This window comes from Bidens hawaiensis, unplaced genomic scaffold (assembly GCF_021521415.1).
Source record: "Bidens hawaiensis isolate Kalapana, Puna unplaced genomic scaffold, B.hawaiensis_p1.1 tig00046852_1, whole genome shotgun sequence".
Taxonomy (NCBI): Eukaryota; Viridiplantae; Streptophyta; class Magnoliopsida; order Asterales; family Asteraceae; genus Bidens; species Bidens hawaiensis.
This window is the reverse complement of record NW_027498375.1, coordinates 54,866-72,686: the sequence shown is the minus strand read 5'-3', so window position 1 is coordinate 72,686 and position 17,821 is coordinate 54,866. Positions and strand designations below refer to the sequence as shown.

Below are 17,821 nucleotides of genomic sequence, written 5' to 3'. Positions count from 1 at the left end.
TACTTCATTGTTGAAGGGTAAAAGCATATACAAACTTGTCTAGTTAGTTCTCGTTTTAGATTTATGAGTTGTTTGGTAGCCTTATAATGATTATATCAAGAGGTTACCACTGAATCAATCAGAGACGAAGTGTGTTTAGTTCATTCAAAAGACACATCTTAATGGGTAAGTTTAGAAACATGTTGAATGATTCAGATGTTACCTCTCAATTGATCAGTAAGGTTGGTAATCTTGTGTTAAACCATTATCTGAATCGTTCAACATGTTTCTAAAATTTAGGGGTTGTTTGGTAGCATGCTAATGATTTCATGCGCCTTTAAATCGGTCAGAGGTATAATAAACAAACACTTCTTAAGATAAATCATAGTATTTTGAAAAGGAATTAAAAATGATGTCAAAAATTGCATCGTTTAATGTTTTTAAAATAAAAGGAGTTAATTACTCAAACGTTTCCTATGGTATACCCATATTGCATGTATGTTCCCTAGTTTTTAAAAATTACATGTATGCTTTCCATTTATTTTTAAAGCGTAATAGGTGATTTTTTGAATGGATGAGTGTTAGTTTTTTAAATCGTGTCCGTTGCTAGTGTTCTGGCGCGATATCGTCATTCATCAAGCCATGTATGATGTACAACTAAAGAAGCTTAACGTACCCTCTAATAAATTTTCTAGTTAGAAACTTATGCAATCTTCAATAATTCAAATAAGGCAACAATTGCTGGTTAATCAAACTTTTTTTGAACGGCAAATATAACTTCTACTCTACCTTACACCGATAATTCTAAATTACTCATGTGTCCATGTTTGAGCTCCCCTTTAAGAGGCCACAGGTATCTACAAAGTGGGCGAGCCCCACAACCTTAAACGTTGTCAAGCATACACCTTTAAGCGAGCCCGTGACCTGAACTATCACGTGGCCTTAAGGCCTCATATTTCCAAAGAATATGCTGAACCAAGCATACCGGGAGTTAAACATGGCGTATAACTTGTTCATAATTGCATTCTCACCGAACACAGAAATAAAAAAAAAAAATCCTAAATCAACCAAAACCGGATTTGTTCGGAGAAACAAGCTTGGATCATAAAATCTACTGGGCATGACATAATCGTCCCATTTCACGGGCGTGCGCACAACTTACAACAACACACGAAAGCAACCACAACTACTGTCATTCTCATATAAACCCTTTTTAAATTTAACCTTACAAATACAATACCAAATCCCGCGTACATTGCGGAGTTACCCTTCAATTTTTACTGCAATAAAATTTTAAACATAATATAAGCACAAATTATAAAAATAAAAACATATTCTTTAAAAAATTTAAAATTGCAGTTGACGGGACTAACCTCTGCGTCTTCACCAGATTTGATTATCTCCATCTTTTGGTCTTCTGCAAATGAAAGACCATGTTAATAAATTAATTAAAAAAAAACAGATTTAATATAAAAATTTTGGTATTAAAAAGGTTTAAAAAAAGTTAATAAATGATTTACCTCCATCTTCAGGAATGTCAGAAGTCCACAAAGTGAGGTTGTCCCTCAGAAGCTGCATAATTAAAGTGCTATCTTTGTATGACTCCTCACTCAAAGAGTCGAGTTCCGATATCGCTTCATCAAAAGCTTGTTTTGCCAGGTGACAGGCTCTGATATAAACGAATATATTAACAAAACACAATTTAGAATCAAATTTTCATATAAAAAAGATTGTTACAAATGTTTTTACCTTTCGGGAGAGTTCATGATCTCATAATAGAAAACCGAGAAGTTCAAAGCCAAACCCAATCGGATGGGGTGAGTAGGAGATAATTCCTGTGCAGAAGTAGATGCCAACTGCAAGAAAATTTAAATAAAAATAAAAATATAAATTTAAGCCTTTATTATAAATAAATATAAATAAAAGGCAAGTTACTTCATAAGCCTTCAGTGACTGATCAGCTGCTTCTTTCTTCTCATTACCAGACTTGAACTCCGCAAGATACCTGTAGTAGTCGCCTTTCCTACATCCAATCATAACCCGTTACAAAACAGTTAGAACCCAAAAAACCGAAAAGGGTATCGCTTTATATATTTATATTATGTAAAGATTATATTCTTTGAACAAATTGCTAAAATACTCACATCTTGTAGTAGAAAACAGTGGATTCTCCAGCAGACGAAGATGGAATCAGATGCTCATCAATCACAGTCATAATATCATTGCAAATGTTTGACAGCTCGGTTTCCACCTTCTGTCGGTATTCTTTGATCCGCTTTACGTTAACTTCATTGCCGCGTGACTCTTCTTTTTGCTGAATGGAAGATAATATCCTCCACGATGCCCTGCGTGAGCCCACCACGTTCTTGTAGCCAACCGAGAGCAAATTTCTCTCCTCAACAGTTAATTCGATGTCCAGTGTTGCTACTTTCTTCATAGCTTCCACCATCTCTGAACAAAAAGACACCATAAGATGTTTAGATCATAATTTAACAGTAAAGCTAAATAATCAAATCAACATATGTAGCCTTATAAGTAAACATATTGCAACATTAGTATTCAGTCCTATGTATTAAACTTTTGATGCGCTAACTGATATCAACTACATAGCATATATCTAGCCAGATTCAGTGTCGTAAAAATCGCGATTAGTCACCTACTACTAGGCGATTAATCGCTACGCTACTGATTTGCTTTCACCTAATCGGACCAACAAATCGGCAGTCTGTCAAAATCGGTCAAAGCTAGTCCAAATCGGCCCAAATTGTTCAAAATCTGTCAGATTTCGGTAAAAAATCTGTCAAAAATGGTCAAAGCTAGTCCAAATTGTTCAAAATTGGTCGAAATATGTCAAAGTTGGGTCAAAATATTTGAAGTATTGAAAAACTATAATTATTAATCCAATCCGATTAATAAGTTTGGATAATTATAAACAATCTTGTATATATACAAAAAAAATTCTAAATTTTATATATAGCTTTTCAAATTTATTAATATTATTGGATTAATAAGTATAACTTCAGAAAAATACATATAAAATTTCCTATTAATCCCGATTCATCCTTATTAATCGCTAGTCCCCAACTAGCGCCTACTGAGTTCTACAACACTGGCAAGATTAGTGCGTATGAGCATGTCCATGAGTCCATCCACCAAAACTCAGCTTAAAAACCGGTCATCGTTCGATACACGCTAGTGTTAAATTCTAGAAACTAATTTAACAACATTAACTTAGCTTACTGAACTGATAATAATATAATATCGTTTTACACACTTTCAAAATATTAATCTCAATCAGGAAAAATTGCTTGGCAGGCCGTGTTAAAAGCACAAGAAGGCGTGTGTTGAGAATCAACACGCCTTCATTCCTTTTGCTAGGCAGGTCGTGCTAAAGATTAACACAGAAACAGGAAAGGCAGAAACAGAAACAATTGCTAAGTAGTTGATATCAGTTCGCGCATCAAAATTGCTAAGCAGGCCGGGTTTGTTGCTAGGCAGGCCGTGTTAAAGGCAGAAACAGGAAAAATTGCTAAGCATGAGAAGGCGTGTGTTGAGAATCAACACGCCTTCATTCTTTTGCTTTCGATACATTTGGTTCCCTTGCCCCTGATGCTTCTACGTTTCTGAAAAGAGTTTAGCGGGTCATAAACAGTAACTCAATGACGCCGTAGAACGATAAATTTGTTTTCAGTAGGATCGTTTTGCTATTCAAAAGGGGGTAGCGGCGCAGCTTGTTGCCCGCTTACCTGCCTTTCTATTGTAATTGGATCCTTCTATTTGTTGTTATAAGTAATCATATCAGAATTAAAAAAAAAGAAAAATCTTAATCTATATGCCTTTAGACACTAAATTCACTACAAATATAATATCAATTCAGTAATATACAATTTACAGCTCATAAAATCCAAAAAATAAAAATAAAAAAATATATAAAAACCTAAATCTAGCCTCAATACATCCTCTATGCACCTATTTTGACCAAATTACTAACAGTTTTGTAACCCTAATTAATATCTCTAGGCATACATAACTACTCTGTATGTATGTAAACTCTAATAACATCCAATTAAACCAATATATTTCAGAATAAATCAATAAAATAAAATAAATGAGATAATATAGTAAGTAACCGTCATATCGTTCGGCTTGTTCGGCAAGTTTGGCGAGATAGATGAAGTTATCACGTTCCGCCATGGATGCTCAGAGCTTAATTCAACTCAACTGCTGCTGGTTTTGTAATAATAATAATAATAAACGCGGAAAGATGAGTTCGTGTAGTGGTTATGTTTTTGTTGTTTATATGCTCTCGCTCGGTGTAATGTTACTTTTTTGTCACCAAAGTTAAGTGTTTTTACATTTCTTCCACCAGACATAGGTTTCAACTGGTGTTAATTTTTCGGTTTTCGGATTCTTCCGAGAAAAAGTGACGCGATAAATGGCCCATTTAAATTCGGGTTGGTCGGGTTCGGGGTTTTGGGGTTCAGGTTATTCAAAAATTGTATTCGAGTACGGTTAAAAAAACACACCAAACCCTTATGTAAATGTACCAGAGGGTAAGTGAATCATTCGTGAATTGTTCGAAAAGAAGTTTGTATATGTTTATCTATGGTGGGCTGTCTCTGGGATGTGTTAAAAGAATTTTTGGTCTTAAGTAATAGGTTTTTTTAATTTTTGTTTAAACATTTAAATTTTTAAATGGGATTACTTGTTTATGATTTGAGTTATGCAAAAAAAGAATTCGCGTAATAAGGGATACTAGAACCCACAACCTTTTGGTTAAGGGTAATACACATTTGGCACTACACCAAGCTAGTAGTTGTGTGAATGAAACATTTAAATTACATATTTATTTACATAAAAAATATATAAAAATAATTTTTAAAAAAATCAGGTTTAGCAGGGTGTCGGGCCGGAGGCGAACGGCAACCCAGCCCCCCCTTAGGGCCGGCCCTGTTTAGTATATGTATGAACATGAACAAATTTTTTTGCTTTGTTAACTAAACAGACATGATCACATGAACAAATGTCTGGTTGGTATATATATGTTTGCGAACATTCCTTTACGTTTGTGTATATTTGTTCAATCGCTTGTGTTCATTTAAATATTCATTTAAGTTTATCTATAACTAATTGTAATTTGGAATCAGTTTGGTTTTCATACTTTTAAACCTTTTGTTTTGGATATGTTTGATGTAACTATGATGCCATTTTAGATTTTAGTTTGTACATTTATGTTTAGTTTTAACTCGTGTGAGTTATGTTTGCTCATATTCCATCTATTCTGTTTGTGTTGTTTGTGTTCGTGAATCATTTGTTTAGAAAATTGACGAATGAACATAAACATGAACGACACGTTTAATTTCTAACAAACAGACACAAATAAGAAAATATGTTTCTTTTAATTGCTTATGTTCGTTCCCGTCAAATTTTTTATGAATAAACGAACGAACACAAAAGACTTAAATAAAAAAAGATGAAAAGTAAAAGGGGCTCAGTGAAACTTGAGGGGATTAATGATTCACTGCAAGTGGAAGGAAAGCGACAAAAGGGGCCCACAATGGGTAGACATTAAGGCATGACAGCCACTCATAGTGCGCCACGTAAGACAGGCTGGCACGTGCTTTTCTGTATTGTAGCAACTTGGTCACTGTCGTTTTAAACTTGTTCAGTCTTTTCTGTATTTTTTTTTTATTAATTTTGTAAATAGCAGAAATAATTAGTATACTAATTATGTTTAGAGAACCCGTGTATAACCCGAACTAATACGATTTGAGTAATGAGTACTTTTTAATGGATTTTGGGTAAAGCTAAAAAACCCGAATAACCCGATTGACTAAGTATTCTATTCAATAATTATATCTCTTGGCTTAGCCTGTTCAACGAATATCACTACCTTTTCAATTCCATTATTAAATTCAGTTTTGATTCCAACCCTATTTATCGGTTACTATTCCAACATTCACTTAATTTCAGAGTTTAGATATGACTATTTATTCAATCAATCGATCGTTTTTCTAGCTCAGTTAATCAGTCGACTGGTTATTTATTTCATCAATCGAACCGTTCTTCAGACTCTTTCGATTAGATTATTAAGTTAGAATTTGAAGATAATAAATTTGCTTGAATTTTAGCATATATATATATACACACACACATGAGAAAAGTTAAAATACAAAGGGTGACAAAAATAAGAAGCGTAAGAAGGATTTGTAGCCACACAAGAACCCCTTAAAAAAATTCAAAATATTAATAAAAAAATTATAACTCAAAATCTAAATAAAAAACAAAAAAATAAAAAAAAAACAAAAATATTTCCATCGTCATTCTCGTTCAAAAAAAAACTTCGAAAAACACAATGCAGAGACAAAAGACAAAATGATGAAAATAAACAAAAGACATAATTAGATCTAAAAAAAGACACAATAAATCGCAAAATATAGCACAATGCCGACAAAATATAATACGATGTTAAGTAATTTAATACAATATCAGGAAAAAAGACACAATGTCAAATAAAAAAGACACAATTAATGACGAAAATAAACACAAAACACAACTATAAACAAAAAGACATAATGGTATTTTTCACTCAACATCGTGTCATTTTCGAGGTTTTTTTTTAAGATCTAGGAAGACGGTGGAAACATTTTTGTGTTTTTACTTTTTTTGTTTTTTTATTAAATTTTAAGTTATGATTTTTTATTTGTTTTTTTTATTTTTAAAGGTTTTTTTTTGTGTGGCTATAAATTATTTCCATCCTTCTCATTTTTGTCTCACTTTGTAGAATAACTTAACCCGTATGTATGTATGTATGTGTGTGTGTGTGTGTGTAGTTTTTTAGGTCAAATACGAAACCTGATTAATCCGCTCATAAAACCCAAACCCGAATAACCTAAGAGAGATTAGGGTCGTCTATGAGTACTCGAAATAAAATTTTCGAACCTGAGGAACCCGATCCAAGAAACCCGAAACCCAAAAGTACAACCTGAATAACACCCATGTTAACATATACCAATAGTTGCAAAATACATATAAAGTTTATTTATATTTATGGTTTTCTTCTTATCTTATATAAATTTGAGTCATATAATATTGCTATATCTTTATTCAAACTAATTTGAATTATCTTTTTCTTTTATCTGTTTTTCAAGTACCCTATGTCACTATTATTGTTGCAGGATTTCTGACACCAAAGTACCTCAAACCATATAAAGATTACATGTACAATTACATGTTTAGTGGACCACATCAATGCTAGCACAACTGCACAAGTACACAGGTGGGTTTGCTATAAACATGTTTTTGTTTTATCTTAAAAACAAAATAAATTCTTTGTACTTTTGACATATTTATATGTATGAACTATTTTTTTTAACGACCAATTAATAAAGCCCGACTACCCGGGATAACCCAATGGTAAAAGAAGACATCATGCGCCCGTGATCGCAAACAATGCTAGGTAACTCAAGCCCACCATCTCAGGTTCTGAGGAAAACCGTCCATCTGAAGGGCGAAGGCCCACTACGGTAATACACGGTAGGAATCGGATTCGAACTTGATACTTTGCGTCGAACATCCCAAATATTCACTTCCGCTAGAATGCCAATTGAGCTAAAGATCATTGGCCGATAAAACATTCACAAGTAAACAATAACCGGTTTTATAAAATAATTTATATCAACTTTAATATCGAGTAATCATTTATTTATTTTAATAATAACCATTTCTCATTTCAATTTATATGAAGTAATCAAATAAGCGTGTCGAACAAATTAGAATCACAAGCATGCCAAAAGTGTACTAATTAATAAGAATCATATTAATATTTCCAACATTGTATAACTTTATGTTTTGTAAAAACAGTAAACTATAAATTTATAGGGTTGAGTTATTTTACAAATGAGCATAAAAATAGGAGCCAATCAACTGGTGATGGAGTCGTAAGGGAGAGAATTGGTGTTTCATGTGACACAGGTTCGATTCCTGTGCTCATCATTTAGTTCCAGCGGCACCGAGTGACGATAAGAGACTAAGCGAGTAGATTCTCTAGTTGGATCCTTGAACTAAACGGTTTTTATCTCACCGCATTGTCGTGCCTTCGGGCGAGACGGGCGTTGACCTTAACTAAGGGTTTTCCCAATTTAGCCGGTAGCCCATTTGAAGGATTCGTTGACCGTTCAGAAAAAAGATAAAAATGAGAAGGATTTGTGGTTTCAAAAAAAAAAAACCATCAATAAATAATTAAAAAAATCACAACTCAAAATATAAACAAAAAATGGAAAAAGTAAAAAATTAAAATGTTTCACCCGTCGTCCTGGTTAAAAAAATGACGAAAAAAGATCATTGTTTTATTTATTATTATTATTATTATTATTTTGATATATTTTCGTTATTGTGTCTTTTTTTCTTGATATTGTGTTATATTAATTAACAATATGTTATATTTTGCTCGACATTATGCCATTTTATGATCTATTATGTATTTTTGTATTTATCATTGTATTTTAGGCCACAAATCTTTCTTTCCTTTTCTCATTTTTGTTAGCCTTCGCATTTTAACCTAACCCTCAAAATATATATAGTTCACACTAGGTGCAAAACTAACATGATTGTTTAAAACAATAAGTACCTGTATTAAAAATTTTTCTATAGGCTAAAGCCACCAAAACCATATTCTTTTTAATTATTCAAGCATATATAAGACAAACTATTTAAAAGAAAATATATTAAAAAGACAAAGTAGAAAGGAAAGAAGCTTAAATATCACTTGTATCAAAGGGTACAATAACTTATTATTATTTCCATCGATAAACCACCATCAACGATGCAGATAGTACAACCTCATCAATGCATACATCGACTACAAACTCAAGAAAACAAAGGCCGTCACAATGTTCAAAAAGCATGAAAAAAACGATATGTTTGCATAACGGTTAACCGTTGACCATTGACTTAACCGGTGTTCTGCATTCCTGCAGCAATACCCTTCATGGTCAAAATGAGTGTGTCCTCCAAACCAGGCGCGTACTCACTGGTCGGGTTCAGGTGGATGAGTTCATCAGCCGGTTTGCTCGGCTCGGCATATTCTTTGGAGATATGAGGCCTTAAGGTCACGTGATAGTTCGGGTCACGGGTTCGTTTAAGGGTGTATGCTTGGCAAACGTTTAAGGTTGTGATGTACGAATCACGCAACTTGAGTCTTGTTTCAAGTAGGGATCGCCCTCGAGTAGGTCTTTGTGCCCAGCAATCTACAAACACAGTAAAAGAATCAGATTAGTGGTGGCGACTTCGGCCGTTTACTTTATAAAGGACAAATATCGGTACAGCTTGTTTACTATTAAATGGGATAAAACAATCCAGCCCGTTTACTTTATAAATAGGCTAATATGGTTTCGGCGTGTTTAGTTGTTAAATGGGCTCATACGGGTTCGGCCCATTTGCCTATTGAATGGGGCAAAAATAGGTTCAGCCAGTTTACTAAGGGCTAATAAGGGTTCGGTGTGTTTGCTTATTTAATGGGCTCGTACAGGTTCGGCCGCTTATAAATATTAAAAGGGCTAATATGGATTCGGCCCATTTACTTATTAAATGGGCTAACACGGGTCCATTTTTATCTCAAACCGAAGAGGTTAATTAATTGGAAAACACTTCAGATGGGTTCAAAGTTGAAACTCGAGGAATGTATATTATAGTCTAATTTTTAATTCATACAGCCTTCTAAACCATTTTGTTTTGTAATGAAATTGTTTATGGAATCATAATTATTAAAGCATTAATTATAAATCGGATTCATTAAAAGGTGTTTTAAGATTTAGATTACAACTGTAATGAATTGTTTATGGAATCATAATTAAAGCATTAATTATAAATTGGATTCATTAAAAGATTTTAATTTTGATAAATATATATTTATATATTTATAATTAAGAATAAATATTTTTAATGAATTCTAATATTTATATATTTTTTGAATTCTAATTTTATTTGTTGTAAAGAAGTTAATAATATACTTAGAGTTTGATGATAAAAGGGTTTCACAAATAAATGAGATGTTATAAACCGGTTTAAAAGTTTATCTGGGTTTGGTGAGACCCAAAACCCGCTTATATTTTTATTATAAAATTGTTTCTTAATTATAAAATTGTTTCAAAATATATAATTATTATAAAATTGTTTCTTAATTATAAATTTATATTTTTTATTATAAAATATATCATTTTGTGTTTTGTTTAGGTCATTTTGTATACACAAAAATATCAAACTTATATATAAAAAAGTCATAAACTTACAAATAATGACCCAAACCGTTCACAAAATTATCTTTTAATGAAAAGGTAGAATGATATTTAATGAAAAAAAAGTATAAAAAAAAATTAACAAAGTGTAAGTCCAGTGTTGACCCGAACCCGATATGCCCTAACTCAAACTAAAAAGGACCCATTTCAACCAAGGCCATTGTGACCCGGAGGATGATTTTGTGTTCCTTTTGAGTCGCGTTATATCCTAAAGCATTTTTACATAAAAATATTAAACTTTTATATGAATGTAGTAAATTTATGGATAATGGCCCGAACCATACACAAAATCATCTTTTAGTGAAAATGTAGAATAATATTTTATGCAAAAAATTGTACCTTGAGGAGATAGTCTTTGGTTTCTTCATAGTTTGCTCTTAAAGATTTCCCAAAAGGCCATAAATCTTGAGAAACAAGTAACTTGTCATTCAGGGCCGCAATACCAGGGTCACCTTTAGCAAACACCATTTCAACTAAATCAATTGTGACCCGGAAAAACGGCCACGTTCTGTACATTTCTTGAAGCATTTGAAGATTCTTGCTGTCTTTTTGAATCGCATGTTTGAATGCAGCCCCGAACCCGAGCCAAACTGGGAGATGGAACCGGGTTTGGGTCCATGCAAAGATCCATGGAATGGCCCGAAGAGATTCTATCCCGCCATTCGGTTTTCGTTTTGACGGTCGGCTTCCAATGTTCATACGCCCGTATTCAAGTTCCGGTGTGGCCTGCAGTATTATACAAAAAGACTTCACAAAACTAATAATTTTAAAAGATGGATTAGGGCTAAAAATATGTTTTGGGGATAATTCGACCTGACCCACATCACAAATTACAATTTTGACCCGACCTGTTTGAGATGTTATCAAAAGCGCTTGCCTAGCCCATTTTGTCACATAGTCATCATATATTCATATGTAACAAAACAATTATTTAAAAAGGTAATTTTTTAACTAAAAATATGTTTTGGGGTTGACTAAACCTGACCCGCATCACAAATTACAATTTTAACCCAAACCCATTTTGAGATGTTAGCAAAACCGTTTGACCTGCTCATTTTACAACCTCTGCATACTATAAATCATCATTAGTAAAACGAAAAATAAGAATACTCACAAGGCGGAAATACTCGACAAAACGTGGTTCCTTGAACACAATAGACCGATACTGTTCGGTTGCAACAACTGCCATCTGGTCCATAAGTTCACGCCACTCGGGCCTCGGTGAGATTGGCGGGTTCATCCCGTGCTCAAGTGTAGCTGCACAGAACCTTTGAAGTGTTCTGAAACACAAATGTTCTTCACCAAAAGACTGCTCTATAACCTCACCCTGAACCGTGACTCTTAACGAACCTTGAATGGTCTCAGCCGGTTGAGATAAGATAGCCAAATGGGTGGGCCCACCACCTCTACCAACAGTCCCACCACGCCCATGAAACATCACAAGTTTAACACCAAACTCCTTAGCAACGTTTTTAAGCTCTTCTTGAGCTTTGTAAAGCTGCCACGCAGCTGAAAACCGACCCGCATCTTTTCCTGAATCCGAGTACCCGATCATGACTTCTTGTTTCCCGTTAATCCTGTTTTTGTACCAGTCAACTGAGAACAGGCGGGCCATGGCGGCCGGGGCGGCCTCCAGGTCAGCAAGCTTTTCAAAAAGTGGGACCACGCGTAATGGTTGTTTTACGTGGCATTCGCGTTGAAGAAGCTCGACAGCGAGGACATCGGATGGTGATGTGGCCATTGAAATGATGTAAGCACCGAAACAGTCAGCCGGGAGTTCAGCCAACACACTAAACGTGTCCAAAACATCCTTAATTTCCTCAGTTTTTGGAAGATCAGAACCAAAAAGTGGACGCTTTCCACTGAGTTCAGCTAGAAGCCATTCTTGGCGTTTTTCTTCGGACCATTCACGATAAGACCCGATTTCCAGATGTTGAGTGATGGCATCGAGGACGTCAGTGTGGCGATCAGACTCTTGTCTTATATCAAGTTTGACTAGTGACAGCCCGAATGTTGACACCTGTCTAAGAAAATCTAGAAGGCTTCCATCAGCTATAACACGGTCACCACACGCGCATAGTGATCTGTAGCATAGCTCCAGAGGTTCCAAGAACTGTATAATTTCATTAAAAAAACATAATCTTAAGTAAACAGGTCAAATTTGTCATAATATTATTCATATCTTGTGCACAAAACCAAAATAACCGAACCGTAACCGGAATAACTGAGATAAACAACCAAACTCAATAAAAACCGATGGTTTGGTTTTATGTTTCCTAAAATACTGTATTTTTTATCAGTCTCGGTTTTACTATTGATAAAAAAAACCGAACTGGTTGGAACCAAACCTAACTGAAAAAACAATTTCCAGTAATTTATAAAATATGAATAATTGGTGTGGCTAAAAAATTATAGGTCCACATATTTAGTAATCAATTAACTATTAGTTAACAAAAAAGTTAGGCCCAAAGTTTAAGGTTTATATTCATTATCTTGAGCCACCGTTTTCAGCCCAAAATTTTCAAGCTCAAATGGTTGAATCAAAAACGCCAAAACCGATCAGTTCTCAAAATCCGAATGTCCGGTTTGAGCCCAAAACCAACCCAACCCATGCACAAAGTAATTGGCGGTACCTGTTCAACATTGGTGTAAACCGCCTCTTCTGGAATGTCAGATATATCATGGGCTAATAAATGGCGGGCACGTTCACGTGTGTTATATAACTTATCCCTTACATCACCAAGAATTACACGATAAGGTTCCGTTGGAGGAACCTGTTTCCAGAACTCTGAAAGAAAAAACCATAAAGGTTATTTTGTGTTCTGAAATCTTCATATATTTTAACATTTAATTAACAAATTTAATACCTATGTAGTGTTTCACATCTCTTCTAGCTGATCTAAAAAGTTCTTCTGCTCGAACACGAAGTTCGTCAGTACAACGCCACATGGACATCTAACAAACAAACACAGTGTTGGTTTAAAAAACAATAACCAATAATTAATAACCACAATGAGAATATAAATGTATCTAAGAATGAGAAAGACAAGTATTCAAATACCTCAAACATGAGATCCTCAATCTGAGAAAAGTACATGTTCGCAGCCATCATTCTTGCTAATAAGCAAACGTCCCTTGTTACCTCAGGAGTTACCCTTGGATTTCCTGTATTTATGACAAGCAAATGTTATTAGTCCATCACGTTTTTTAATTTTTTAATAAATAATTAACATATTAGATAGGATTACAGAAACATTATTATTACAAAAACAATATAAATATTTAAACAAAACCATTTAAGAGGTATGCTTTAAAATTAGACTTTAAAGCATATAAATTATATATGTGTGAACCCTCAGGTGGGCAAAAGTGAAATTGCACTAATTTTGACGTTATTTTACTAATCTCGTGAAAATATTGTTAAAAGTTGCGGAAGGTTAATCAAGCATCATGTGGTGGCGTTGATAGCCGAAAGACAAGGGTACATGCACCAATCGGCCGGTGTGCTGATGGTTGAGTGTTATGTACCTTATGTCCAAGGCTTGATGCAAAACTACTATCGAGCCGGGGGTCTCACCGAAAGCAGCCTCTCTATTCCTACGGGGTAGAGGTAAGGCTGTCTACATCTTACCCTCCTCAGACCATGTCATAGCTTTGCTATTGGTGGGATATACCGAGTACGATGATGATGCTTTAAAATTAGACTTTTGGCAACTTTCAACCCGTTTGACATTATTTACCTATCCTTTTCACTTGACCCGACCTAATCGACCCATTTATTTATCAACCGCTTTGTCAATAAATGGGTTAAAACTGCAACCTCTTAGTTTTGGCCAATTATCAATTCCAGGTCCTTGAGGAAAAAACGGCAAAAACAAGATGAGATTGTGGACCCCATTTACTTGATGTACGGAGAAATCAAGATTAATGTAAATTGGAAAAAAAAAACTTGCATTAACAATGAAAATCTTAGTACTTTTTTTCATTAAATATTGCTTAAACGTGTTATTTGAGAAACATACCATCACGATCACCACCCATCCATGAAGAAAACTGAATAAGAGGCGCATTATAAGGAACACGCTCGTTAATCCCAATATTCTTCAAAGCAGTGTCAACACGCCTTAAGAATTTAGGAACACCCTTCCATATTGTTTCATGAAAGTAACTCATTCCAGCTCTCATTTCATCTTGTGGGGTCGGTTGAGTCCTTCGGATCTCATCAGTACGGAAAGCAGCTTGAATCTACAAAACAACATACATAAAATTCAGAATCATTATGCTACACACAGTATATCTTGAATCAGTAATAATTACTTCTCGGTGTAAGGCCTCATCGAGCTCCTGTTTGTCATCGGGAGTGATGTCTTTAGCATATAACTGAGCCAGACAGTTCCGGATCCTGAAGAATATTAAAGGGTTAATTTTGAAGTTGACTAATTGGTCAAACTAGATGGGTATAAGGTTATACCTTCCATGCTTCTGAAGTAGAGATCTGCGGACCGATTGAGTCGGATGAGCAGTCAACACCAAGTCAACTGTTTGATTCTTGAGTGCATCAAAAACCTCTTCAGGGGACTTGTTAAGCTTATACACAAGCTTCTTAAGAGTCTCTTCAATATCCGACTCAGTTGTTGCATTGGCCTCATCACCAAAATCACCCTTTTTCAGTTTGATTCTTCTGCGGTAAGCAATCTGAACCTCTTCAGCCAGATTGGCTAAATTAAGCATGTGAGAGAAAGCTTTTGCAATGACAATCGAATCCCCGGGATCCAAACTAGTCAACACATTTCCTAGCTCTTCAAGCTTCTTCGGGTCCCGCTTTCCTTCGTATTCAGCAGAAAGCTCATAGCATTCTTGAACCTACACAATCAAACATGGCGATCAGCTTATCGATGAGAAAGCGAACCGATCTAAGTAACCCATTAATCACTAGAGTTTACGAGAGAGTAAAGCTCGTCAACAAAGTATAAAAAGTGTGAATATTCTTTAAAGCATTTTGTCAACCACACAAATTACAAACTCAAATTCTATAAAACAGTTAAATCATAATATGAACAATAAATTAAACATCGTAATTGTGCAATCGATGAGTAAGGTAAGCGATCCAAGTATGAACAAAGTCTAAACTAAATAAAGGTGAATGCTTGCATTTTATCAAACACTTGATGCTCATTCTAAAAATCACTAACAAGTACAAACTCCATAAAACAGTTAAATCATAGTATCATAATATATATTTAAAAAATCAAGCATCATAATCAGACTACAGATGAGTAAGTTAACCGATCTAAGTATGAGCAAACTAAAAAAAATAAACAGTTTCTTTGAGACATTTGATCAAATACTTGATGCTCATTCATTCCAAAAAACAAACAAAAAAATAAAAACTTGATCATTTAAAAATCACACAAATATATATATAGAAAAAAAACAAATTCTATAAAACAATTAAAATCAATCTAACTATAAACAAACTAAAAAAAATAATTTTTTTTTCATTGAGGCATTACATCAAACACTTGATGCTCATTCCAAAAAACCCACAAATAGCAAACTATAAAATTAAAAAAAACAAAAAAAACTTGATGATCACTTAAAAATCACAAAATAAAAAAAACCCAAGTTCCACAAAACAAATAAATCAATCTAACTATAAAAAAAAACTAAAAAAAATATTTTTTTTTTCATTGAGGCATTTCATCAAACACCTGGTGCTCAACTCCACAAAACCCTCAATCCATAACAAATAATAATAATAATAATAATCATACCGTTTCCTTAAGATCCTCCCCATGCAAATCTTGCAAAATATCAAGAAACTTATCCAACAGCAAGGCATCATACTCAATCAGCTTATCATCTTCCGAAACTTTACCCGGAACCAAGAGCCTCAGTTGGGCGTCAATTGACGCCAATTTCTCCAAATTCCGGTTAGCCATCACACAGTAATAATAATCTGGTGATGGGTTTTGATCAGTGTGGGGTTTAGATCTAAATTGAAGGTGATCGGAGTTGGGTATTTATAGAACAAGAAGGAAGAAGAAGTGAGAGTGTATCAAATAATAATAATATTATTATTATTTATTATATAGAAGTCATCCACAAATGGGCAAACTACACGCCGGATATTGTGAGGGAAATTGTTATTATTATTATTTAATGGTATTAATTGGTATATTAAAGCCATGATTAAGTGATTTATCAGGAATTAAAAGTTTTTATTATTTTGTTTTTTTATTAAATAAATATGATTATTTCAAGTGTTTAAAAAAACTTGAAAATTGTTGGATTAACTTTGGGTTGCCATGTAAATGTATTCGGAGTCCAAGCAAAACAAGTTTTTCCTATTATTGCCCATGACTTATAAGGTTTTATAAAATTTTTAAAAAAGTATTATTGTGTGATACGGGTTTTGAACCAAAGACCTCATGTTTCAAACCAAATATGCTACAAACTCCACTAAAATAGTAATTGTGTTTGATTTCTTAACTTAACTTATATAAATGTGATTTCTCTTCCAGTATAAAATCAAAATTATATTTTGTTAACATTTTCATAATTCACAATATGACATTGTATTTTCATATCTCTTTAACACAACCATTTAAGATTGTTCATTGTTTCTCTCTTTATTTTAAAATCTAATATATTTTTATTTATTTTATTTTACAACAAAACCTTAACTTTTGTAAATTTAGTTTTTAAATTTGTGACAACATTTTGTTATAAATATAATTTTTATACACACAATATTTAATAGAACAATATCGGCATGAATGTTTTATTGGAAATAAATCAAACATCAAGATTTGGTTTTCAACTTAAAATTTATAGTGCATAATATATCAAAAACTTAATAAAAAAATCACAAATAAAAATTATTATATGAAACGATTGAATTTACGTATTACATATAATATTTTTTGTATTATTATATTTTTCACCTGTGTGTAACACGGGTCCTAACCTAGTTATATAGTATGGTTATGGGTGGATGTAAGTAGATAATAGAAAAAATGTTATATAAGAAAGTTAAATTTATGGTTATATTGTTCATACCGTTTTATTTTTTGTTATTTTATGAAAGTTATCGTGAGTAGTAGAGAGTGAAAAGATAATTATAAAAGTAAAAAAAAATATTATTTAATTGAACAGGAAAAAGAAAATGCAATGATTTTTTATGTAATTGTATAATAGATACGGATAGAGAACGGACCATGAATGCTCTAAACTGTTTTTTTTTCTGAAAAGGGCAAATATTATAAAACTAATAAAAGGAACCACTTACAAGACACAAGTGGACCAAGTACAAAATGAAACGAAACGATATTATATGTCCGACATCAAAGAAAAAGAAAATATAGTAAAAATCAAATTGGAAAATTCACAAAATTGAAACAAAATCACGTCTCCCACTCTAGGCTCAGCCTCTTACTTTGTTGCTTAATCCATAGAAATGGAGCTGATTTGATGTCAATTCACTGTCTTGGATACTACAAATGGGATACTATTGAAAGTGAAATCATTTCTCGCAAGCCAAATCA

At 33.4% G+C, this 17,821-nt stretch overlaps 1 protein-coding gene and 1 pseudogene across 3 annotated transcripts; both read right to left on the bottom strand.

Moving 5' to 3' along the window:
• Positions 1–1,057: 1,057 nt before the first annotated feature.
• Positions 1,058–4,179, bottom strand: LOC143596692 (14-3-3-like protein D). Of its 2 annotated transcripts, none has more exons than XM_077075399.1 (7): positions 4,110–4,179; positions 2,124–2,430; positions 1,915–2,002; positions 1,729–1,835; positions 1,500–1,648; positions 1,353–1,396; positions 1,058–1,259 (listed from the first exon to the last, which is right to left on the bottom strand). In XM_077075399.1, the coding sequence occupies exons 1-7, from the start codon at positions 4,171–4,173 to the stop codon at positions 1,257–1,259; spliced, it is 762 nt and encodes a 253-aa protein (XP_076931514.1). In that variant the 5' UTR covers positions 4,174–4,179; the 3' UTR covers positions 1,058–1,256. The 2 variants fall into 2 exon arrangements, with proteins under 2 accessions (XP_076931514.1, XP_076931511.1); XM_077075396.1 differs by having other exon boundaries at positions 1,353–1,393; positions 4,110–4,173.
• Positions 4,180–8,756: 4,577 nt separating this feature from the next.
• LOC143596695 (phosphoenolpyruvate carboxylase 1-like) lies at positions 8,757–16,286 on the bottom strand (annotated as a pseudogene). Its single transcript, XR_013146756.1, has 10 exons — positions 16,049–16,286; positions 14,746–15,137; positions 14,592–14,676; positions 14,297–14,519; positions 13,336–13,439; positions 13,142–13,229; positions 12,908–13,062; positions 11,389–12,387; positions 10,614–11,000; positions 8,757–9,227 (listed from the first exon to the last, which is right to left on the bottom strand). The product of XR_013146756.1 is annotated as a phosphoenolpyruvate carboxylase 1-like (transcript).
• Between the last annotated feature and the right edge of the window lie 1,535 nt (positions 16,287–17,821).